At 34.3% G+C, this 24,824-nt stretch overlaps 1 protein-coding gene across 4 annotated transcripts; it reads right to left on the bottom strand.

Moving 5' to 3' along the window:
• Positions 1-239: 239 nt before the first annotated feature.
• HAF01 (HAC13 protein (HAC13)) lies at positions 240-24,369 on the bottom strand. Of its 4 annotated transcripts, XM_028058177.2 has the most exons (21): positions 23,631-24,369; positions 23,147-23,253; positions 22,042-22,104; positions 21,845-21,890; positions 19,791-20,039; positions 17,097-17,215; positions 15,306-15,462; positions 13,955-15,068; positions 12,676-12,878; positions 12,302-12,539; positions 9,349-9,685; positions 8,997-9,206; positions 8,518-8,610; positions 7,858-8,061; positions 6,422-6,628; positions 3,898-4,384; positions 3,575-3,759; positions 3,311-3,433; positions 2,596-2,658; positions 986-2,053; positions 240-890 (listed from the first exon to the last, which is right to left on the bottom strand). In XM_028058177.2, the coding sequence occupies exons 1-21, from the start codon at positions 23,674-23,676 to the stop codon at positions 525-527; spliced, it is 5,685 nt and encodes a 1,894-aa protein (XP_027913978.2). In that variant the 5' UTR covers positions 23,677-24,369; the 3' UTR covers positions 240-524. The 4 variants fall into 4 exon arrangements, with proteins under 4 accessions (XP_027913978.2, XP_085526105.1, XP_085526104.1 ...); XM_085669979.1 differs by lacking the exon at positions 23,631-24,369 and having other exon boundaries at positions 21,798-21,890; positions 23,147-23,582; XM_085669978.1 differs by lacking the exon at positions 23,631-24,369 and having other exon boundaries at positions 23,147-23,582.
• Between the last annotated feature and the right edge of the window lie 455 nt (positions 24,370-24,824).

The raw sequence follows: 24,824 nt of genomic DNA, 5'->3' as shown, positions 1-24,824 counted from the left end.
CTTTCTAACAACCAAATTATTTATTTGCATGAAAATGAATTAGTTTAATTTGTTGGGTTAAGAACTAAGTAGATGAGTTCTGAACGAATGAAAGTTCTAAGTTAAAAAAAAAAAAAGTAATTGAAGCAATTAGAAAATTAAAGAATTAGATTCAATCAAAGGATAATTAAAAAAGTAATTGTAAAACAAAACTTAAAAGTGCACTAAAGTATTTTCTTTACTAATAGTAAGCACATGTATGGCCATAACTGCTGCTACTCTGCTTTTTATTTTGTTCTTTTAACATCTAAAATAATTGTTTAAATGGCCTCAATCTACATTGTTACACGCTGAAAATTTAACAAGCTACATGGTTGATACATCACCCTTGTTTCCACAATACTTGCAACCCTCTTTGGATATCGTTAAAAAAAAATACAGGAGGCATTTTGGTATCCTTATAATAAACCAGAATTTACACTATATTTAGAAAATGATTTAACGCTACCAAAACCTCGAAATTAATGATCTGAGTTTGACATGGTTTAGAAATCTCTAGTTTCAATGCCAGCTTCTGCTGAAGTGAGGCTATCATCATTCTCATTCAACAAATAATCACAATATTCCAAAAGCATATCTGCAAGGGGAGGAATTCCAGGATTTCTACCGTCGTTGTATTTATGTGCATTAAAAGTTATCTGCCAGACATCATGCCTGAAATCTTCTCGGCTCTTGTACTCCATGTTCCGTACTCTCTCCCTTATTCTCGAAAGATCCATAGGCGTATCTATAATGTCCAGGTAGTCAGGAGCCTCTTTCTTCGACACTGGTTTCACGAAAAGATACGACAGCTCGTACCTATCTTTTACCATTGTGTCCACAATGCCCTCCAAGATATTTGCCAAACCAACCTTTTAGACACAAATTTAATTAAAGAAACAAGTCAAGCCATGTGAAACAAACTAATAACGCTACAAAAGCATAGTAACAAAACGTAGAAATGTACCTCTCCCCCTCCCCCTCTTCGGCGTTTTGTTGGCGGCATATAATCTGCATTGAGCTTTCCTAACTCGGCAACAGATCTCCTTTTTCCACTCCTGTCTCTTTCTGGCATTCTCTTATCATGTCTTCTTGCTCTGGGATCATCTAAATACTCATCTCTTAAATCAGGCTTTTTCTTCTTCTTTTTCTTCTTAGCTTTTTGCCGTTCTTCTTCCTCCCTCTCTCTTCTGATATCTTCTTCAAATCTTTTTATTTCATCTAACCTTTCTTGCTCTTTGAGCATCCTCATTTCTTCTTTGTGATGCCTCCTTGCTCTGTCTTCTTCTCGAAGTCTTGCATCATTTCTTCGTTTCTCTTGCTCTTCCCACCATCTTCTGTCCTCTTTAGTGTTCCATTTTGGAAAACCCCCAGTTCCATACACGGTCTCCTGTTTCTTTTGTTTCTCAAAATTTGACAATTCAACAATTCTTTTTGTCTTTCTGTGTTGAAGTCCAGAGTTTCCAACAGGACTATCCAGTTCTGCATCAATAACCTCCTTCGTACGTCTTATAACAATCTTTTTGTGACTTTGCTCCTCTGCTGGTGGTCGTATTTTAATTGGTAACTTGTGATAATCATTGTGACCTCTGCCTGCATCAGTAGGAGGCCCTCTACTTGATTCAGTAGGAGGCCTTATCACAACAGCATGTTTACGAGATTCAGCCTGTGTATCATCTGGTTTCACTTTTTTGGGAATAATTATCTTATTAACCTTAGCAGACTTTGCAGTTTCTGAATCCGAAGTGACTGGCTTGTCAGAGTTTTGCAGGGTCTCCGTTACAGGTTTATCAGAAGATTTCTCTGTGGATCCACATTTGAACTTCAGTGGAATTTTTGCCGAATTGTCAACAGGAGTAATCTTTGTGTTGCTTTTGGAACTTGACTTTTTGGAGGCGGCTTTAGGCTGGGAGTGACTGGAGGGGTCCACAGATATGGTTTTCCCAGATGATTTTTCCACATCTGCAGATTCAAGTTGAGTTTCAAGATCTTCACCATATTTTGGACAGTTCTTGTTTGTTCGCATATGCCCAGCCTGGTCATAAACGAAATAATTAGAACACAATATTGAACAATGGAGAGTAAAACTTTAACATAACCAAGGATACACTTCTGTTTTAACAGCTAGATATGTATTAATTATTAAGGTAGAAAACACATTACTCATTTGGTTTCTTGATCACACTTTATTTTAAAAATACACTTGCATAATTACAGTTTACCCTCACATCCACAAAAAGTGAATTTCAAAAATACCTTCTACTAAAAGCATCGTTCCTTACGCAACATGTAAAAAAATAATTTTAAAGTTCAAGTAAATAGACTGTAAACCAAACCATGAAGCATCTACTCATATACAGACAGTCGACGGACAGTCGACTGGACAATGGGACATAACTAATACTCCGGAGGCTGCCATTACACACACATACACAATCAACATGAGCAAAAATCTAAATTGAGAATTAAGATTTATATAATTCATATTCCAAAAACAAGTTTACAGTTTTCATATATCCTTGACCCTCCCAGATGGAATACTAAGAAACATATGTACACAACTCAAGATACACACACCTGACCACATGCTCCACAAACAAAAGTTTCCCTTGATGGTTTTTTCTCCTTAAACACCTGGTTCTGCATACATAAATCAGAGACAATTTCAGGAAGCAGAGTAAAATTTGAAAATATTATAACAATCTAGATGAAAGAATGCACAATATAATCTCCATGGAACAATCCAAACAAAAAACTCAGACAATCACATACAGAGTTCAACAAGCTTTTAGCACATCTACAAAACACAATAATGTATTGCAATCTGAACAAGTATCAAGAAGACTATTTCCATGTAATTTACTTCCATTCTAGCAATTATTGATAAATGCTTCGAGTAGTTGCAAACAAGGACAGTCCTAATTTATCAATAATGCAATGGAAAGAAATGCAATTACTATGATGTACACTTTGGATTTGACCTTAATGGTTAAGTTCCCCTAATGATCCAAGGTTATTAAAATCAAGAGAAGAAAAGATTTTTATGAAAAAAATTTAAATGAAAATACATGCAATCAGAAACTCAAATTAAGGTTACAATTCAAATTACGAGAAGAAAATATTTTTAATACATATACAACTAAAAGACTAAGAAAAAATCTACAAAAAATAGTCAAAACTTTGTTACAGCCATGAAAATACCTGTTGCTTTTTACATAAACTCAACCACTTAAAATGGTTTTTCTACGAAGAAAAAGGAGAGTGATGAAACAGATTAAACTTCATCACTTACCTTAATTCCTTCTCCCATATTCAATTTGATTTTTTTATTAGGAAGAGAAATAGATGCAATATCATTCTTTTTGGCTTTATTGACCTTCAGTGATTTGCTTTTTTTAGCACCAAAATTTTCCTCCTGCCAAAACCATGAAATAAGAAAATCAGGACTCATTTATAGAAAATTAAGTCATTACATAATACTCATAAATCATGAAATAAAAGTTTAAACAAAGATGCAAACGACAGGACAATATAAATAAACTAATTATCATCCCACCTCTCTAAGATCTGTAATGGCGTCCTCTTTCAAGGGAATATTTCCATCTAATTGTAAACTATTTGTTATTTGCTTAACTTGTTCGGCATTGTCAAAGCCAAATTTTGATTGCATCTTTGATACCGATCTTGTTTCTTCCCCTGTTACTTTAGTTTTCTTCTTTTTCTTCCTATCAGCTTCATCATCTGCATTAGTTATCGCCCAAAACAATAAAGGTCAAATATGACAAGTAGCACCTGAGTTCAATTTCAAAATCAGCCTCGGCACATTCAATACTAAAAATATCGGGTAACAATACTTCAATGATCAACACGATGTCATACCATCCATGAGCAACCTCCGCAATTCAGCAGCCTCAGCTGCTTCATCTTCTATTTCCTCCTCTGCCTGAGCCAAAGTTGAGCGCCTTCTCATTTTAAGACCCTTAACACCATCTCCCTTGTCACGTTTTAAGTCATTTGTACCTTCTTCTCCCTCTTCAAACTCCTCAGCGTCAAGTAAATTTTCCAGGTCTCCGGCAAAAGAATCCAGATCACTATTCCCTTCCGAATCACTCTCGTTCTCATCAGCATTTACAGCTGACAGACTCTGAACTTGTCGATCCCAAATCTCCTGGCATTTTTCTCTAGTCTGCTGCTGTAACTGAAGAAAGGACATTCGCTGGCCACGAGCATATTTGCTGATGGTTGTCGGATCAACCTTAACCCCAGATGCAGCTTGCTCACTTGAAAGTTTACGTATCATAGCAATGCGATGCCACCTGGTTTGTTTAGCAATGACTTCCTCAGGAACATTGAACTTAACAAGAACCTGGATATAAGAGCAGAACGTAGATTAAAAACAGGAATAGTACATATTAAACATAAAATGCATTCCATCATTATAATTGCATTCAAAAGTCAAGTAGACACTAATAAAAGTCACAACCAGACAAATGGAGTAGTGGAAAATTAATTTGCTGCTTAAGCAACTATGGTTATGTTGGGATTTTATTAGTGTCACATGATTTTGTACAACAAATTAAATAATCTGTGATTCTCATTGCTAATGCCTAGGATATGATTAGATGGAAGAAGACCGAAGTGATGAATTAACCATTCAAAATTGCTTATTTACATATTGATTATTCTAAACCACAGGTTTCTTCGGGAAAAAGAATTTGAACCAAAGTCATTCTTCCTTCTACACATTCATCCCATGGAGATTGTTACATAATAAACTGCCTATGAATTAGCTACATAGGAAATGTATTTTTATTTTGTCCCATTGTTATAATTGGGTTTGAAAATGCAAATCATCACTTTTTTAGCTTGTTCTTTTCCAGTTAGATTATGGACTTGGCTTCAAAGCATCATGGATCAGTAGCTGGACACTTCAACAATTAAGACACTTATCCATCCAAATAGGAATTGGAGTAATTTGCTGGCAGCAGTCAAGCTATCTGCCGTCACTCAATAGCAAAAATTTGGAATAGCAAAAAACAGATCCAGTTTGAGGGGCTTCAAATACAGTATCTACATATTAAGAATAGAATTCTCACAGCTGCAATAGTTGAAGATTATATGTAATCTAATTGAGTATATTCTTTTACTATTACTTGCAGATCAAGGAAAGTAAACAATATTATTCAACAAGATTAGTATACTCAAGATGTAGTTTGGACGAGCTTACACTACATATGGCAACAAAGCAGCATTTAGGGGAATTTTTACAAATTCAAAAGTTCAGAACATGGGCTACGTAGAAAAATTTTAAACAAACAAATCCAACTTTTGAAGCTAAACTCTTGGGCGTTATTCAGGCTACTGATATCACTACCTAAAAAGATTGGAGAGCTCATTGGGTGGAGACAAATTCTTTGTTGGCTGCAAAAAGCTTTGTCTAATAGTTCTTTGGTTCCTTGGAAATTGCAAAAGATATGATAACGCTTTGGAGTCTATTAAGGGTATACAATTTAGTATTTAATACAATTTTAGAGAGGGAAATTGGGGAATGGAGAGCCTCTTTTGTCTTTGATTTTGGCAGTGATAGCAATCTATCTTTTGATTGAAAAAACTATATATAGAGAGAGAAAACAAAACAAACTACTGTTTGGAATAAAATCTGGACAAATCAGAACAATTCTTAACAATTGGATTAAAGCCTAGTTAAACCCAAGAAATCCAGCTTGGGAAGTGAGGGTTATACTTCACTTATATACTTTAATCTAACAACGCTGTAGAAAAGTGAGGGATCTAAGATGTCAAGCATTTGAATTGGCAGGATCAGACATCTGTGGATAGTCTGATAATAGCTAGATAATGAGTAACCAAACAAGCCTATAAAAATCACTAAGGTAGACACTGCTACTGTCTGAAAAATTTGTATTTGGGTCATTAACCTTACAAAACCGATTTATAAGCTAAGAGTTACCCTCCACTTAAATACCTTAATTTGGTCTTATTTTTAATCAATGTAAGAACTCCAACAGAGATCAAAACATTTTTCAGCAATAATTTTCATTTTTGAGATGCAGCTTGTCTATCGGTTCAGTACATAAACAAGATTCACAATTAATATCTCCATTAATATCAGCTTTATTCATAACATAATTGAATACAAGATGAGAAAAAGAAAAAAAATACTTTGCTGCAATACTTTTCACTTTTTGAAGTGCAGCTTGAAAAACAGTTTATTACAAAACAAGATTCTCTGTTAATATCAGCTTTATTCAGAACACAATAACACAATTGAGTACAATATATGAGAAAACTATCACCTGCCAGAAAAAAAAGCCTTTTTAACATCAAGCTCTATAGCTTACTTAAGCATATAAAGTTCACAACAGATCACCAAAATTCCACGCACCTCTCGTGCAGCCTCCATGCTTAATCTCCGTAGATCAGCATCTGTACCAGTAACAGTGGAACCTCCACGGTTAGCAGCTGCTTTCTTCTTCACCATTGCACTAGACACTGGTGCCTTTGGAGGTGCCCGAGCATAGCTGAAACCCATGCCACGACCAGAAGGATCACCAACACCAGTAATTTCCATTCGTTCAATATTTTCCTTGCCCTGCTAAGAAGTCCCACCAATGTAAAATAAATAGCATACAGAAAATTAATTTTACAAATACAAGCATATTATCACCACACTATTGCTGCATGTTTCTACACTCCAGTATAACATATATTTTCACTTGTATTCAAATTCTATTGGATTCATATGACAGTAAACAAATGAAAGAGTTGCAGAAATAGTAGGAAACATAAGGATGCAGAACAAATATCTTTCAGGACAAGTCTCCTTGTGCAAATGTCAAGAAGCAAAAGACCATCTTATCAACACAACACTTACACAGCTTAAGAGGACACCTTTATAATATACTACAGCGATCTTCTATTTTTGGGCTCAATTATTAAGTTGAAAAATATAAATTACAGATAAGAAATTAGAAAAACAAGATTTTGCTTTTATAAGGGATGGGGAAATATAGTGGATAATGTTTATCCTTTTGCAAAACATAATTGTATTCTAATATTTCTTTAGCTACCATTCCAGAAATTTTACTCCATCTTTTTGAGTCAATTAAGTTCATCATCCACTTCAAAATTAAGAAAATTTGATCCTCCCTTTAATTTTCTTCTATCACAAACACTGGAATAGTAAATTTTCAATCCAAACAACAAAAGTCTTAACATGGGAACATTAAGCTCAGTAAAAGATCAATTCTTCTATTAGTTTTAAATCAAACATTTGACGACTTGTAATATAATCAAGATTTGAAATAATTTTATGAGTTTAGCAGTCATAAATTTAGTGAAATTTTGATCAAATTTAAGGAAACTCATGAGATTTGAGGATTTCATAAGACTTTATTGATGTTTTAATTAATGCATTTTGAATTAAAAAATGTTAAAAATAATTCAAAACAATTACCAAGTAGAAAATGGGAATTTGAGGTACTTGGTAACAGAAAATTGATAGCAGAATCCCCCTCGCTTCATCTTAAACACACAGGAGTTAATGAGCTTGGAAAAAACAACTCTTGGAACCAAAATTCACTCGGTCTAAACTTAGTGCAGTCAAGTCTATTTCAAAATATTATTTGATTAAGGATTCTCAGACCCTGGAAAAAGATTCTGTGAAAAACAATAGCATGTTTCCAAGTTTCAAATTCGTGTAGAAAACAATAAACAAACAGTGCAAATGTATGAGATCCTTGCATATAGTAGAAATTTTTAACACGGCCAGGATAGATGCCAGTGCCAAATATACTGAAAATCAGATTTAACATAGATCACCTGGCTTGTACAAGCAACAAAATTGCTACTTAAGTTCCAAGGAGTAATCTGCAGTTCCCTCTCAATGTGTGATGCAGCAGCCAATGCTATTGCTTCATCAGGAAGCCGACTCATTGCAGACGAAATATTTGTAGGGTGTGTTTCAGTTATTCCTAAGTGTTTTAGCCGGTAGAGACCTGCTTGCATGCTTTCATAGGCACAAACCTAAAACAATTTAAAATAAATACAGCACAACGAAGGAATCTTATTAAATGAAGCAAGATAACAGGATATATCTTACAACAAAGAATCAGTAAAGCAAAAAACACCCAAATTTGCAACGAAGATTGACATGCAGTTAATTCACTTTATCGCAAGCAAAGCAACATGTAGATTATAGACCACCCAATCAAAAGCAATACAAGGTGAGCATGCATAACCATGTTGCGCATCCAATAAAATGAATTGTTACTTAATGAAGCCTTATTATATCTACAACCCAAAAGCATAGTATGAATCAGAAAGAAGTCTACAAATCATGCAATTCAAATATTAAGTTTCAGAAAACAGCTTCCAAACCTCCACAAAAAATTTTAATTGACTTTTTTTACTATTAGTATATTTCAACAGAAAGACATGTCTTAAACTATAAATAAAAGAATTTTATACGATATAACTCACAAGCTCTGGCGGAACCATTTTTCTCAATTCATCCTCTGACCACATGCGGAAATTTCTCTTTTTAACCAAAATCGACTGTCCATTTGCTCCCCTCTGCAGTAATAGATAACATCCAGGAATACATAAAACAATAAAAACAACAAATTGAGATTGTAATTCCAATATAAAACTATTTTGCAGAAATTTCAATTTTTCTCTTTTTTTTTGGAAAACACAAGTGACAGTTTCATTCGAGAAAATGTTTCCTTTTATTTTTCATTTCCTATTTTTGTAAATAACTACAAAAGTTTGACCTTGTTTTACTTTATTTTTGTTTTCAAAAATCCGTACAGAAAACAATTGTTCTTTTACTGTTTCTATAAATATATTTGAAAAAAAAAAAAACAGAATTAGAACACATTGTAATAAACCAACCAAAGCCATAAGGAATTCTCTTATAAATTGCTTCGAGGATAATAAGCTTTGGGACTCTCTTGTACCTGTAAATTTGCATATTCCTTGATTTTCTTACGAAATGACGCTTCAGATTGGTAAGGAAACTGTGAGAGAAATTCATCAACACGGATATGAGGAGGCAAGTGCCGCTTCTCTGCTGCTTGGAATTCACGGCACATGTGTACCAACAACCTGTTCATCATGTAAGTCTGAAGATTTTTACTTCCCGGTGAAAATACCTCCATGAGTGGCTCCTGCAAAGAGTAATTTAGAGAAACAACTTAGCACAAATAACAAATATAGATTGGACTTTTATTCCTTCCATTGTGATATTCTCAGAGACAAAGCACTGGAATTTGTTAGCCAAAATGCAGTATCCAACAAAAACCAACAAACCTGCTGTCCAACAACATTAATTTTATCAATGCGCCTTAATGATAGCTTTCCCTTTGGTGAGCGAACCAGCAGGTAGTCAGTTAGTGGAACTTTATGAGGAAATACAGGTGCTCTATACATATTTGTCTCTAGCGATGACTGACAGCAACCAGGTTTTAAATCTCCAAGGAAAGGAGACTTATCAGCAGGATCCAGAGAAATAACGTGCCCCAAGCTACTATCTGTGTTGCGTAATAAAGAGCCAGATTGGTCATCAGGTGAGCATTTTTGATAGTATGTACAAAGTCTTGCACCCATTCCAACATTGCTCAAAAGTAAAGGTCTTTCTTCACAATACCTACAAAAAGAACATATTCAATGCCGTTAAAAACATAAAAACTTAAGAGAAAATGTGTGAAAGTGGGAATGTATTATTGTGTTGACCAAGGACCACAAACTGGAATTTAAAATATGTACATTAGTTACAAAAACAATAATTAACAGTTGGCATTAGTAACATCATACAAAAAACTATGTTAACAACTAACTACCAACGGTGCAGTTGAAAACTGAACTGTAAAATACACTAAAATAAATGCAATTCACAGAATCCAAAAGAGAAACAAAGTAAAAAACTGTATCCCCATTCCAGGCAACAAATTTAAAAAAAAAAAAAAATGCTCTTAATATAATAGAGCTGAAGGCAATAGAACATGCTTTATATGCATAAAAAATATAAATTGCAAGCATTTTTAATTTCAGATGAGTACTCACTAATACGAAAAAATGTAAAGGCAGAAACTGAGTAGGTAGAATTTTCTTATCCGAGGGATTCCCTCTCTACAACTGAGCCAATGTCCAATTCACAAAAACGCTGACAAAATTAATGAATACTCTACCATTCTTTCCCGATTTATATAATCATATCTAATTTCTCTTACTATCTAACACCATGGTTACCATCCTAGTCTTACCTAAATATATGAAATTACATAACAAGCAAAGTAACAAGTTGAAGGGCTGGTATAGTAAAAAAAAGATACTTCCAAAATTTAGTCAGCCAAAGTCAAAAATCCAGAACTTGCAAATGGAAATGGATATATCACCAAACAAAAAAAAAGAATTGCATTTAGCATCAGTAATATGTGAAAACAAAAGCTGAGTAGTTTCAACTATCAAGCAAAAGTTTTTCTGGTTTACTGCTTTAGGAGAATTCAAGATGCAAAGGATGTTATTACTTTTTAACCAAAACGGCACTGTACCTCTGAAAGTAAGAACTTGTTATAATCAATCTACAAAAAGAAACTTTTCTCACAGCAAGTGAATAATAAATATTATCATGTACCATTCTCCTTCTAGCTTTCAACACTTCCCCCACCCACCACCACCAACATTTCTAACCTAACAAAAATATAAAACAGACAGTAGAGAAAAACAGAAGAAGATACTCGACCATGAATGAATGTGCAAGCAGAAACTCAGTCACCCATTTCTACATATGTCAATGGATTCCGTTAAAAAGTTAACTTTAAGCCTAACTCAACCCTACAAAATTGACTTGTAAGGTGAGGTTTCGACAAACTTATATACCGTAAATTCGCCTTATTCCTAATCGATGTAGAACTTTCAACACCCTCCTAATGTCGAGGCATATACATCTCGTGCGTGAGACTAGACATTAATGGGTGATCCGATAGCGGGTGGAATAATAAACCCAACAAACTACAAATTTCGCTAGAATAGGCTATAACACTAGTTCTGATATCATGTTAAGAAGTACAATTTAAGTCTAAATCAACCCTACAAGTCGGTTTTGTAAGATTGAGTTAGGCTTAAATCTCACTTCTTAACACACTCTATGAGCAATATTGCTTTGAAAAGTATATAGAGCATATTGAGACATTTGCTATCGTTCTTCTTCATTTTGTTTGTTTTGGAGAATATTAGTCTACCGATAGTTGTGCTTCTCTTTTTTCCCACAGAAAATTAATTTAAGACAAGATTCTTATAAACAAAAAGTTATACAAAAGAAAACAGATTGTTTTCATTGTTAAGACAAGGACCCAAAGTTGTAAAAATCACCCGTACACTCGCATACTCCTGCGAGTTTGATGGATGCAGCAAGCTGATGCGCATTACAGATAGGAGGTGCAGACAGTACTCAGATTGCATGGTTGCTCGCAAAATCGCAGGATCATGCACCACATCACCACATTGATTCGCTTTGGTTTGAGCACACGGGCTCAAGAGTTAAAACAGGCCATTTCTAGGCTAAAAGACTAAAGTTTGACCTAAAAAGAAGCTCAACTTACATGGCCCTTTTGTTTTGGTACTGTTGTCAAGCAACCATCAGTCTAGTTATCAACAGTCATCGAAGCACTAATGCTGCTGCCACCAACACTATCCTCACCATTGTAAGCCACCACAACACTCATGACCATCATGCCAATGTTGCCTTCCTCATCGCCAGTATGCACTTCTACTCTGTATTTTTCTCTTGACACTTTTCTCTGTTCTTGCTGGAGAGTAATTTTATAAATTGCTAACCCGTTTTTAGTTCTGTTATGTATTGAACCTTACTACTTTGAGGATCCTACGAGTTATTTTATTGTTTATATTACTTTTAATGCATGCACCGGTCTATGAATATGATTTTTCGTATACTCATAACTCTTATGACTGAAGTTATGAGTTGAGTCACAATTTTACGATCCTCAGGTTTGACAGCTTTAAAAGGGAATGAATCAGATATTTTGCAAATTCAATTAATGAAATAGACCCATAATGACTTGAATACAGACTCTTGCAAATTGCATGTTAAATCAAAACAAACTGCAAACAGGAAACATAGTACATTGAATATGAATATAAGAGCTTGCAAATACATAGAATATATCAATATATTAAAAAACATCTAAGTTAATATTAATTCACTGCCTCAAAATACATAGGATAAAAGTTTCAAGTCACTTACTCCATCAGAAAAACATGTCCGTCTTTTACAGACAGATCAGACTTTTTCTTGAATGCCCCAGGAGGACGCAAGGACTTGTTCTCCCCAGGAACCCTCTGTGCTTTTGGCCACAAATGTATCTTTGAACGAACAAGATGTAACAAGGAGTTTGGTTGAACATTTTGTTCAGCAAGTGACTTCTGATCTTCAAGCTCCCTCCCTAAACAAAATATTTTCACTGTTTCCGATGCCTTAAAATCTACAAAAAAAATCTCATATCAGCCATACAGAAGGGAGAAAGTACACTAAAATCTAAAACTTACTTGCAGCCTCATTATGATTTTAAATCCATTACAGAAATAAGAAACTTTATCATAGAAGGAACAATTCACAACCTAGCTTTTTGGAAGCTCTTGCTTTAACAGTTGAGAGAGTTTCTTCAGTATCCACATGCAATTTACTCCCCTTGCCACCCAAACTCTTTATAATAATCTTCATGGGTCCATGTATTGGCAATTTCCCTTGTTCTTTGACAGCAACCTCACTGTCATGGGGATACCATAATGCTTTTGGCCGGTGAAAATTTGCAATATCTTTACTGCAAAAGAGTTGGTAAGATTATAATGACAGAAAATCTACAATACACATGTAGACAATAGACATTAAAACCCCATATAAACTATAGAACTTGTATGCCTCACTTATACACAAATCAACAAAGGTTTTGCAAGAACTTGGTAAAGAACATAAGAAATCTCCGTATTGTTAAAGGCAACTAACATATAAAAAAATGGACTGGTCTAATAATGGTGACTGATTATGAGCTAATATAGAAACTGTGAGCTAGGTTCAAACTTCAAATGCAATGAGTCGTTCTCTAATAAAAGCATCGGTGTCAAGGTCTATTATTGTTTTGCAATAGCATTTCGGAAGCAAAGGTCAAGATGTAAAGAATCAATCTTTATATCCGCCACAAGCTGTAACTGGTGGAAAACATCCGAAGCACTATGATACAGAGATTTCTCCAGCAATTTTGCTACCAGGGACGTTTGACAATAGATAAGGAGCTATGTTGATGGACATAGTAAAATGATAAGAGTGCATGTATGCACCATTTTAAGGTGGAGAATGAGACAAGTTCAGTTTAGTATACAGAGTGGGATTTAGTTGCATGAATTGTTCAGTGAAAAAAGAACTGAACTGCAAACTTGTATTTATATTAAGTGAATCGGTGTGTGAAATGAGATCCATTTAATTGGTATACTATGAAAAAATTATAAACAACAAACCTACGAGAAGATAATGCATCAAGTAACCAGTTCACAAATCTTGGACTCTATCCATTTAAGTGTACAACAAAAGTTCACCTACACTGAGACAGATGAACAAAGACATTTTTTTTCAAAATGATGGTAGTTTGAAAACAACTGTGGACTGAAGGTATATTATTCAAGAATAGTGCATAGAGGCAAGAAAGAAATAAAACCCAAAAGCATTTGCAGATATGATGCTCTCACCATTGGGTATCTAGTAGCCTAATCATCAAGTCTGAATGTAAGATTATACCTGAAGTTCATCTTAAAGAATATAATATTCTAAGCCAAAAATGTCTCAAAACAGGTAAAGCATGCTATGGACCAAACAGCTACCTCGTCCAAAAAAATAAATTCTTACTTGCTCAACTTCAATTTCATTGTCTGCAGCTTCAGCGCAGGTTGAGAGTGAAAAACTTTGACACCGTGTGCTGAGCGTTTTTTGGAATTTGATTTCAATTGCTGAGAAGTTTTACGATTTGAATAATGTTTGTCATTAGAAACGTATCGCCATCCATATTGACTTCCATGTCCTGGTAGTTCAGAAGAGTCCCCACTGCTTGATTTTGAAGAACGAGTTAAAATTATAGCCCCAGCATGAAGACGAAGATGTGCACCATCCTTGCTATCCAAAACTTCGAAGTGCATTTGATCATCCTGAAGATCAAAGATAAGCTTTGGTTTGACCACAGGCTGATCAAGCTCCTCCCATATTATCTCGTCTAACCAGGAACCCTCCATCATGTCTCTATTTTGTGATATAGCCTTGTTAAAACGTGTAATTTGACCACTTTGATTATGTTTAGATATCTCCTCCTCTTTTCCATCTGCAAGACTAGCACTATCCACTTCAGATTTGGATTCTAACCTTAAAAGTTGGGGGTGAAAAAGACTTCTAGATATTAGATTGGTTTTAGCTTCAGAAGAATCCCTTGAGCCAAAGGCCTCCAATGAGACAGGAGAGCTGAGCAACACATCATGATCTTTATCTTCCAGTATCTTGTGAGGGTCCAGCTGAATATTCTGGATCCCACTTTCAATTTCTATTTCACTGCCACCAGAAACTCCCAACTCAGGTCCAGAAACTTCACAACTTTCAATATTATTATTACTTGGAACAGGAGAATTGCCCCAAATGATTTCATCTTCCCAGTCTTGCTGATCAAGAGGATAAAAGTTGGTCCATATGAAAGGATGATCTTTCCAGGAAAGGTCTTCTTCAAAATCCCCTTTCATTGGTTCAGCACTGTGACACGAGTCCTTTGATTGATGATCATCTTTCCTGGCCACTGAGGGCTCCGCATGAAGAAACCCAAATTTTGGAAACTCCAAGTCAACATCGTTGCTTTCTGATACATCATTATGAACTACAGAAACTTGTTTAGCATGTGAGAGACTCTGGGAGGAGCCCTTGAGGAATTCCTCTTCATCCTCTTCTACAAAATCATCAGTAAAGTCCAATGACTTGTATCTATCTGTAAACATGAAAGGTAAAATGCCCATTAGAACAGAAGCCCCACATACAAACATTGCAAAAAGATAGCATTCATTTTGCCATTCAAATCTAACCATTGGCAGCCCTTAATTTCCCTCACATACTGTACAAATAGTGCAACAACAATTTTAATTTTCTAATCATATCTCTCCTACAAGATTTAATAGACTCTGACATAAAAATAAAATTCAGGTAAACATTTCCAATCTCCAATTACCCCTAGGATTAGGTTGCCGATGTTCTCTCTTTTCTCCCTTTCTGAGAGGTTCATGAATGCCAAAGATTTCAGAGAAGCGTAAAATTGCCACACCATCTTCCACATATAAAACAGGCAACGGCATAGCCATAGACCTTTTCTGGACTTCAGGCCCTTCCTGTTTGTTTCATCAATTAAGACATTAATATGTCAATAGAAAGTCAAACATGATCTTTTATAATCCTATCAACAATAATTATCATCAATGTTAGAGAAAAAATATGTTAGTGTAAGCATTACTATTGCGCTGTGCTTATAGCAGGGTACTACACTCGATATACATCACAGTTAATAGCAAATACACACACAAGGAGCCAACTTGTCATCAATTTGATGCACACATCACAGAGAAATCCTTTTACTCTTTCCCACCCCACTTTAGCCATTTACAATTAATTAAGCACTAAACTGAAATGCCATCCTTTTTGCTGTTTCTTAAATGCATCAAGTGAAACAATAAATAGGCCAGTAAAACCACCATTTCAAAACAAGGCCGAGAGTTATGTGCAATTATGCATAGTTCAAGTAACAACTCTTCAAAAACCTAAAACTGTTTGGCACAGGCTTATATCTCTGCTTGTCCCACGTCACCACTAAAACCAACTTTTCCCACTAGGCAGGGTTGGATACAAAGAGCAAACAGCACCACAATTTACCCAAGATTATTTTAGGATTCAATTTTCTGTCTACTTGAATTATATTATTTGGTATTCAAAATAACTTATTATTTAACTTTACAGATTAATATTTTCATATTTCATTTTGGGGAGGGGGTGAGGGGAGGGTTTAAGATCACTATGGGGGCGCTATGTTTCCCTAAAATTAACCAAAAGCAAAAGGGGGCAAAATTATGAAGAATGAGGATCATAGGGTGACATTGGCAAAGGATTGAATACCTTAACATGTGCTCATGGGCTCAAACCACACACACACACACACACACACACACACACACACACACATATATATATATAAACATACACAAACACACTGGATTATCATTCACGTCAATATAGTTTGAGTACTACGTAAAGTAATGCAGTATATGCACTCATTGAGTAGGCAGCTTCAGTCAAAAAATTACTTATGTGATCTGTCTTTAATTCTCTCAGTGGACAAGTTTAGACCAATTTTAGTATTTCCTACTTCTAATTAAGATTTGATTCTGAATAAACGAATTTAAAAGATATATCAGGATCAACCAATTTTCTTAAGAACAGAAAATGTTCTTCTATTTACCCATCTTATTAATCAGAAAATCAGCCTTCCACACATATCAACTAAGCCATCCATCAATTTTTTTTATCTATATAGTTGAATCACTTATATTTTCATCTGCAAGACTACAAGTAATCTAATAAAAAATATTCAATATACAACTTGAAGGTCAAATATGGTCCAGAGTCAAAACAGTACAGAACTTAAATATCATTCATTTGAATTGTTATAATATATGAAGAATATACAATGATATCTACACAGTATCAAAGAATATCGTATCCCTATGGACTAATTTCCATATATTAGTTTTATGATTTATTTCCTCATGTCGCTGGAACTTCAGATTATGACTTGGTATAAGAATAAATAAGGGATAGTTGTTTACATAAAGTCAAATATCAATCAAAGAGCCTTCAGTCTCTCTTATTTCCTTTCCATCCCTTTATACCCAAAACCCTATTATAATTTCAAGAAGAATAAATATCAACGGCCAAAAAGAAATATTTAAGAGGTGGCAAAACTGAAATATACCTCCTCAGGTTTTTGTACATCAGCATCCAATTCTTCAGTCTGCAGTGAGTCAACATGTAATTCACGTTCAAGAGCACTCTCTTCTTTAGATGCATCTACCACAGCCTCTTCCTGCTCCTCTGAAAGAACAAAGCTAGCATATGTGAACTGCAAGATTCCAATATGAAATGAGGTACATCTACCAGTTATTAAGGGAAAACAAGCAATTTTATTTTTCTTTCCTAAAATTTCCAAGATTTCAAATTAACATACAATATTCATGGTACAGATGACAAATACAAAACTTGGTTGATAGTCAAAGTCTACACACAAAAAACTATGATTGATTTCTTAAATACTTTGTCGTAAGTGGTCAAACTTGCTCCGGTGTGGATCTTATTAATCATTTATTGCAAATAATTGGACCCTATAACAACTATTAATACATTACTATTATATATAAGACAACCCTTTCTTATTTATTAAGGATATATTTGATTCCATAAATTGTTTTATACATTTCTTTCTTTAATAGTAATAGAAGAACCCATATCAATATTGATTCTATATAGTATATTACAAAATATAAATTTGTGTTACACAAACTTAGGAATGACACAGGGTGGGGCATATGCAGGTTTGAATATCTCATTTTCATTTCTGAAGTAAAAATTTATCCTCTTTCCTATCGTGCATGGAATTTTTGTCTCATCCTCATAATAGGAATACCCCATACCCTCCCGTCCTCCTTACCATTTCAAATATTAGTTAAATATTTTCTTTTACAAAAAAATTAAAATCATGGCAAATAAAATATGATACTATTAATGATTCAATCTCCAAAGAACCCACGTTGTAACGATTTATGCAATTGAATAAATTCAAATATTCTCATGTGAAAAAATATACAACAAATAAAAATATTAAAAAAAAAAAGTAGAAATAGTCAAATGTATGTCCTAAAAACTATTTGATTTAATGAAATTGAAGTTGTGTTTTCTCATATGCAATACATCGTTTGACCAAGGAGATACAAACACTAGTAAACTAAATTGTCTCATTGTGATGCGTCCTAACATTGCCTTTGTAACAAGTTATTAAGTCAATTTATAAACTCTCTTTATTAAGACCATTGAGATGCAGTTGTACAAACCCTAAACCCTAAAGGCATTATTTATGCAGATGGGGAAATACTCAAATTGGTTGGTACTCTGACATTGATTGGGCAGTGTCATCAAGCAATAGAAGCTTTACGTATTGTGTTCTTGTTGGAGGTAACTTAATATTTTAAAAAAGTACGAAACCAACTGGTCTGGCAAAATCAAGTGTAGAAACAGAAAAAAAGCACAATGGCATTAGCCAATTATAAGCTCATATGGCTAAAGCAACTCCAACAAGAACTTAAATTTGAAGAAAATTCCCAAATACACCTTTTATGTCACAATCAAGCACAATTACGCATTGCCTCTAATTTTATCTTTCAAGCATATTGAGGTAAATTATCATTTCATGAGAGAAAAATTGGAGTTTGAATATATCAGGACTCGATTTGTCAACTCCAGAAAACTGTTTGCAACATGTTCACCAGGGATTAATCATATTTACAACAAGATAAACACATGACTTACATGCTCCAACTTGAGGGGGAGGGTTATAATTATAAAAACAAGACACGGATCATTTATAATCAAGAATATCTTGGTTATAAAATATTATTAGGAATATTGTTATATTCCTGTGTCATATATTTTTATTAGAGGATATCATATCTCGTCGATTTATTGAATTGATTTCATTTTCTCAATACAAATAAAGCACCTCTGTTGTCTCAGATACACAAAATTTCAACTCAGTGACTCATCCATTTACTATAGTTTAACAACTAAGATCCAACATTGTCTAGCAATTATGTATAGAGCCAAAGTAAATTTATTACAATGACAATTTATAGCATAATCTAACAACTAATTCTCAGAAAATCAGCTCACAAACTAATGAGTTAATATATATAAAATTATTTCACAAGTGTGCCTAGTCGCACTCATTCACATTCAATTTCTAAATTTCATGCATCAAACAGAATGCCAAAAAGCCATCCACAGCTTAGCTAGCATACTGGATGTCGTTAAACAATCACATAGTAGTGAACCAAATGCCTAACAGAAAATATAACAATCAAACAACATATACTTCAAAACCTGTCATCAGTGAAAGAAAACTATCTTTAAGGTGCAAATAAATAGAGCCACAAAAACTTTAGTAAAATAGTTGAAGCACTCCCATTCGTGATAACAGTACATGTGTTTGAATTTCAATTAGGTAATTAAGTTGAGTTGAACTCAACTAGAGTTTAAAAAAAAATAAGATAAAAAAAAAAAAACTCATTATAATTTTTAACCTAATTGAAGTTTAAGGTAAACTTTGTTTCTGACAAAATCCAAGGAAAAGGTTCATATATGTTGGCACACAGTGTTCAATGGAAACTGAAAGCTGGTTAGGGTATTTCAACTGAAATCCAAACACCATAAATCTGTCTCCAACCAACATCTGAACAAGGCTGCATAAAAATGCCATAGCTAGATTACAAGAATCAATCTTTCTAGCACTTTTATGTGGAGTAAAACCAATATAACAAGTAAATTCATGTTTTAAGTTAAAATCAGACAAAATACAACAATAACAAAGTGGTGGTGCAATTCGTGTAAAAAATATTACCAGGTACGGAAATATTATCAGGTTTAGAGTCTTCATTCAGAAAGTCTTGCTCCTTCTCAGATTCTTCATCATAATTTTCATCATCAAATACAGAAGCTTTGGATTCCATACATACAGATGCTTCAGCAGAGAAAAATTCTTTTTTTGGCAATAAATAGTCTTCTTCATTGGCAGCCTCTGTCTCTGGACCATCATACTCTTCGTCAATATCTTCATAATCAACAGCGTCTTCAGCTTTTTCATGACAGTCTAACATTAAAAGAATCCAAAGTTAGTAAACTATTTAAGAGAAAAGGGCAAAAGAGATGGCTTATATTGCTCTTTTAAACAGGGCTACACTGTGTCAAATTCAAACTATTTTCCAGACAACAAATGCCCTTGATGTTCATTAGCTTTATCCAATGAAATTTCCAAGGAAGAAGAAATGTTGGAGCAGAAGGGTCAGAAATCCTCCCAACAGAAAATAACAATAACAAATTAACCGTATATCATGCAGAAATACTCTCAAATCCCTCTGCAGATCTGTCAAAGTAACTCATAAAATAAATTATGAGATTCAAATCAAAACCCTTCCCCTCATACGAAACACGACTATGTCTTTGGATGACAAAGGAAAATTGGTATAATGCCCTATGCAGGAAAAATACTGTGGGACCCCATGTCTGAATTTCAGGTATGCCACTCAAGAAGCATAGGGCTTGTTTAGAGAAAACTTCTCCCTAAGCAATTCTCTAAGAAAAATATAAGGAAAAATGAAATTAGTTTCTCTAAGAGATAAAATTAACTTACGCATGTTAAAAATCAAATTTTGGAAAAGCTAAAAGGAATTAGTGAATACAAATTAGTCAATTTTTACAAGTTAATTTAACTTACAGAAAAACTAATTTCATTTTTTCTTTTTTTTTCTCTCCTAGAAGAGCTTGTGGAGAAGACTCTCCAAACTGGCACTCAGTCGTGCAAGAACCTTGTATACAAGGATCACAATTCCATACAAACAAAAAATCTTGAAAACTATCCTTAAGCCAAATAAAATTTCAACAGCAGAAGCTACTCACTGTAATTTTTTTGCATTTTGCTTTAAAATACAACAAACCCCCATAAAAAGAGCTCCACTGCATAAAACCTTAACATCCTCTACAGATCAAATCCCAAAAAATCCAATGAAGTATTTCATATATCAATTCATTTCGACTAACATGCACTTCCCAAAAGGAAAATCCTTTTGGAGCAAACAGAAGCCAGGAGCACCAACCCATATTTTAGGTGCCAACCAATATCTATGTAACAATGTATGGCTGCCAATGAACGACAATTATTCACTCATGTTCATTAATACCATGACAACCCATCAGTGAAACTTCACGTGTGTTTGTTATATCGATCTACTTCTATTGACTTGCACCACTGGCCCTTGTTAGCCCCAAACTTGGGGAATCACTACTAATGTTTTAGTTTTACAAAAACATTTTTATGAAATATTATCCAGAATGGAGAGTTACACCAAGAAGTGTTAACTCCAATCCTCCAATACCATAAATATACATGCTACAAATACATACAAGATGAGGAATGCTAGTGAAACATTCTTTTTAGCTCATACTCGACTTTAATTAAAAACTAGCAATGAGTCTGTGCTCTGCACAAGAGCATGAGAGAGAAAATGAGAGGGAAAAAGTGGGCCCAAATTGTATGCAGAAATGACACATGGCAGCAGCTCGACAGTTTTACAATACTATAAACTACAAAATTAGGGAAGAGTCATCAATAAGAAGTGAGAAACAAAATTTTGTGATTTCCAACAAATTTCAATCAACAATGGAGCGTGACAGAAAGTATAGTGGCAGAATTTCTAATAAGATGTATGGAATTTTCTTCTTTCAGAAGAAAGGAGAATGAGCTGCTATATGATATTCTCTACCAAACATATGCCATGTGGGAAAGAATTCCAGTAGAAATAAAACACAGGTGAAATGCTCTCAGTTGATGAGGGAAAAAAATGATACCAACAGAATATCAAAAACTGCATGATATAGTTTTTTCCTGGCAGACTTCACCTTGTTCAACAACGTCAGGTGGTGTTTGTGGTGATTTTCCTGACAACTGCAAACAACAAATTACTATCATTGTCAAAACAGAAATCGAAGGAAAGACACAGTAGGAAAATCTGATAATTAGACACTTCTTAAAAGCATCCACAGAGAGCATTTTGGATTTCAAATTCAAACAGGTAATGATATTTAGATTTACTTACATCTATATCTGTCAGTGATGGACCCAACTTATCGGCTAATGCAGAAAGATGCTCCTTTGCATCCTAAAGAAGAAATAAGCTTATTTAGCACTAGCTTTAAAGCTTTTCGCCAAAACAGATATACATAAATAAACCAAGAAGCAATTGGTCATTCAACAATCAGTATAATTTAATTTTCATAACATGTATACATATCATAAATGGTGCAATTGTTTTCTAGGAAGGCCACCTTTCCTAGAACCTTCAATTTATTATTCCCTGGATCATTCATAATCTGGCATGCCCATGTCAGAGAAAGTAGTTAAAGGCATAAAGTATAAGCAGCAGCCTAGTACATAAATTTAACTACGAAAAATCTATTTTGGATTTGTTAAAATTGATTTTGAAGTGGAGTAATTTATGTTTAGATATTTTACCTAAAAAGCAAGTTTGAGATAAGAAATTCAAAAGTAAAGCTGTCAACCTAACAAAACAAAACCACTTTTTATCAATTCTAGTCAAAACCAAGGACTGGAGGCAAAATTGATCCTATCCACCAATAACCAAACATCATTTTCACTGAAATGACGTTTCCAAAAGGCAAAGTAACTTCTGATGTTCTCCACCATGCAACCAAAAATACACATATAGCAAATATAAAATAAATCTTTGAAGTTTGCACACGAAATACTAAAATCCTCCAAAATTGAATTCCATGTAATTTGTTAATTTACACTTTGGACAATCATACTGAGCAACACAAGCTTCACAATGCTTCCTCTTTGCTTTTTAGAATTTAAGATGCACGACTCAAGTAAAAGTTCCCCACAAAGTACGAATCACAAATATGGTGGCTTTAAATCTTCCAAAATAGAAGTTTAGTCACATAAAAACCTCTACTTACCAATTATAAATATACAATAGCTAAGAAATTTCATTTGGGCTGTATAACTATCTAAGATGTACATAGGAGTCCAGGAAGATAACAAAAACACTATGATTGAGTAAAAAAAACTACTACAAAGAAATCTAAGCATGACATTTATGCATGCATCAGCTCAATCCTGAATTTCTAAGTTGTTTGCCACCAAATGCAAATGCAACATTAAAGGCGGCATAAAATTACCTCATCAAGATAATCAACATCGAGATCACCAGAATTATCTACATTTCCAAACATGAACCCAAGAAATCGATTACCCTTGCCAGACTCCTCATATTCTTCTTCATCATCTATCATTTCAAATCCATCACACATGGAGTTAACAAAATATACCAAACAACAAACCATATAACATACTAGAACATCACGTGAACTTCAGCTTACAGATATCCCATTTCAGCACATAGCCACTAACTTAAAATTCAGCATAACCATTTCAACCCTACTCCCAATTCTAACCCTATATATGATAACATACAGCCAGTGCAAGCAAACAAAAACATGTTCCGAGCCTACAGCACTGAACAACTATACTACACATCCAATTACGCAACCCTTTAACCCTATTGAAGCAATTTCTTTTTTCCTTTTTTTTCCTTTTTTTTCTTTCCCCTGTTCCTACCACTTCTTATGCTACAATTCCCCAATTTTCATTGCAGACACTTACCTTCGTCCCGCCCATCCTGCGAGGGGCTAGCCGAATCGTAACCCATGCTGACGGACCAGAGCTATCCGAATTATAACCCAATTCAGCACGAGCTCATCACAGCAGCTCCAAAACACAATTCCAGCAAAATCAATTCCGATTACTGCCTTCTTCTAGAGCTTACGTGCGTCGAAAACCCTATTTATACTTCACTAACCCTATTCCACTCTGCAATTTTCCCCTTCGTCCCCCAAAGAAAACAAAGCCCGCAAATTAGGTTTCCTCGCCGGGGACCAGATTAAATTTAGCAGAACATAATACTGCCCTGGCCTGTTGGTGAACGGACGAAGGGTTCCGGCGAATCAGCGTTTAGAGTTTATCAGAAATTGACTAATTGAGTTGCAGCTTCTTGTTATCGCACGGTCTGTTATTTAATTGAAGATGAGATCGTTCATTTCATTTGGTTGTCGCGACAGAGGAGGGAGGCGGAAGCATGCGGAGGAAGGCGTTAGGTTGAGAAGACCCTCAAGAAGACACTCGAGATCTGCGACCACGTGTTCGACGCCGTCCAAGGTGTTCGTCGAGAAGACCCTTTATTCCGAATTGAGTTGCATGTTGATGATGCCGTAAGGTGTGTTATTTATTTTGAAAGTGAGATCGTTCATCTCTTGGGGAGAGAGAGAGAGAGGGAGGGTGTGATACCACGAGGGTGATATTCTCGACTCTCCGATTGCTTTCTGCACCCCTTGCTTTCTACGGCATCCCTAAACTTCTATAAAATACAAAACTTTATGATAAAACATATTCGAAATACCTGAACATTGTACTAACAAATTATAGTGTATTTTTACGTTACAATATCAGAAATTTTATTGAATAATTAAATTTATCGATTTCACTATATTTTTTAATTTGTTAGTGCTCTTAAAATAACTACATATCTTTTTTAACTTGTTTTATATACTCAACTGTTCTAATATCAGTAGAAAAAATACATTCAAATCAAATTTGGGATAAGTTTTTAATATATCTTAGATTTTTTAAATTTTTAAAATAAAAAAATTATTATGTTTTTTTTTCTTATTTTTATGGGTCAACTTAATAAATTATATATACATGTAAAATTATTAAAATTTAGTTATACAATATACACAACTAGTTATACATTAGTTATTTATAATAAAATATCTCTATATCTATGACTAATGTTATTTT

Source organism: Vigna unguiculata, chromosome 2, assembly GCF_037176805.1.
Source record: "Vigna unguiculata cultivar grain cowpea cultivar isolate G323 ecotype 2 chromosome 2, ASM3717680v1, whole genome shotgun sequence".
Taxonomy (NCBI): domain Eukaryota; kingdom Viridiplantae; phylum Streptophyta; class Magnoliopsida; order Fabales; family Fabaceae; genus Vigna; species Vigna unguiculata.
Note: the sequence above shows the minus strand (reverse complement) of the source record. Positions and strands in the feature narration are given on the sequence as shown.

Bases quoted from the DNA above. Each gene is read 5' to 3' on its own strand.
- HAF01 (XM_085669978.1), bottom strand. From the start codon at position 23,311: ATGGTTTGTTGTTTGGTATATTTTGTTAACTCCATGTGTGATGGATTT. The intron at 15,463-17,096 runs GTATATTTCAGT...TGAAACAAACAG, and splicing joins ATGTACAAAAACCTGAGGAG to GAAGGGCCTGAAGTCCAGAA. The intron at 8,611-8,996 runs GTACAAGAGAGT...CTATTACTGCAG, and splicing joins AGGAATATGCAAATTTACAG to AGGGGAGCAAATGGACAGTC.